We start from the raw sequence: 965 nt of genomic DNA, 5'->3' as shown, positions 1-965 counted from the left end.
CCCGTGACCCCGGCCCCGCCCCCCTACGCTGGGTCCCGTCGCGCCCGTGACGTCATTGCGACCCCCGTGACCCCGCCCACCCCCGATGCCCCGCAGGGACAAGGCCGGGGCCTACGCCATCCAGGGGCGCGGCGCGATGCTGGTGCAGGGCGTGGCCGGCGACGCCCTCAACGCCGCGGGCTTCCCGCTCAACCGCTTCTGCCGCGAGCTCGCGCGGGCGCTGCCGGTCCCCGCAGGAAGTGAGGTCAGCGCGGGGGCGGGGCGGCCGGGAGGGAGGGGGCGGGGGCGGGACAGGAAGTGGCGTCTGGGGCACAGGGAGTTGGGTCTGGGGGGACAGGAAGTGGCGTCAGGGGAGCAGGAAGTGACATCATCCGTCCCTGATCCGGTCCCTGCCGTCCCTGCCACACAGGAAGTGACGTCATCCACCACGGGAGTCGACAGCGCTGACAGCCACCACTGTCACCACCACGCTTCCTGGTGAATACGGTGATCCTCTGTGACAGGAAGTGACGTCATGGACGACGGGAAGCGCCGCCGGGAACAGGAAGTGACGTCATCGACCCCCCCCAGTCTCTCTGTTGAACTCTGACCTCCCGGCCTCCGTGACCCCTGTGTGACCCCCGACCCCGCGGGAGCGGGCGGGGCAAATAAAGGCCTCTGACCTCTGACCCCACTGTCTCCTCACACGGCAAAGCCGCCACGCCCCGCGCCCAGCGGCCCCGACCCCGTCACTGGCGCAGACCTCGCGCGAAACACGGAGAGAGCTGAGGCAGGGGGATGACCCCGGCTACATCACTGTGTCGTTTGTTTAAGATGCCAAGTCACTTGTGGTCATCCCCCTGCCTCACACATGCACTCGCGGTCATCCCCCTGCCTCATGCCGACATTGGGCGGCCATGTTGGCCTGGGGGGGCCCGGGTCCTCCTCGGTGGCGGCTTTCGTCTCTGGCTCTGGCATCGGCACAG

General features: G+C 69.2%; 1 protein-coding gene across 3 annotated transcripts in view; it reads left to right on the top strand.

Annotated features, from left to right (window-relative positions):
- Nucleotides 1-668, top strand: part of LOC110287730 (probable bifunctional dTTP/UTP pyrophosphatase/methyltransferase protein) — a 6117-nt gene extending 5449 nt beyond the window's left edge. For all 3 annotated transcript variants that reach the window (XM_021154278.2, XM_029473745.1, XM_021154277.2), the window contains 3 exons: nt 97-244; nt 410-444; nt 498-668. In XM_021154278.2, coding sequence (XP_021009937.1) covers nt 97-244; nt 410-444; nt 498-510 — 196 coding nt within the window. In that variant the 3' untranslated portion in view covers nt 511-668. The remainder of the gene's footprint in view (nt 1-96; nt 245-409; nt 445-497) is intronic.
- The last annotated feature ends 297 nt before the right edge of the window (nt 669-965 follow it).

This window comes from Mus caroli, unplaced genomic scaffold (genome assembly GCF_900094665.2).
Source record: "Mus caroli unplaced genomic scaffold, CAROLI_EIJ_v1.1 scaffold_20758_1, whole genome shotgun sequence".
In the NCBI taxonomy this organism is placed as follows: domain Eukaryota; kingdom Metazoa; phylum Chordata; class Mammalia; order Rodentia; family Muridae; genus Mus; species Mus caroli.
Note: the sequence above shows the minus strand (reverse complement) of the source record. Positions and strands in the feature narration are given on the sequence as shown.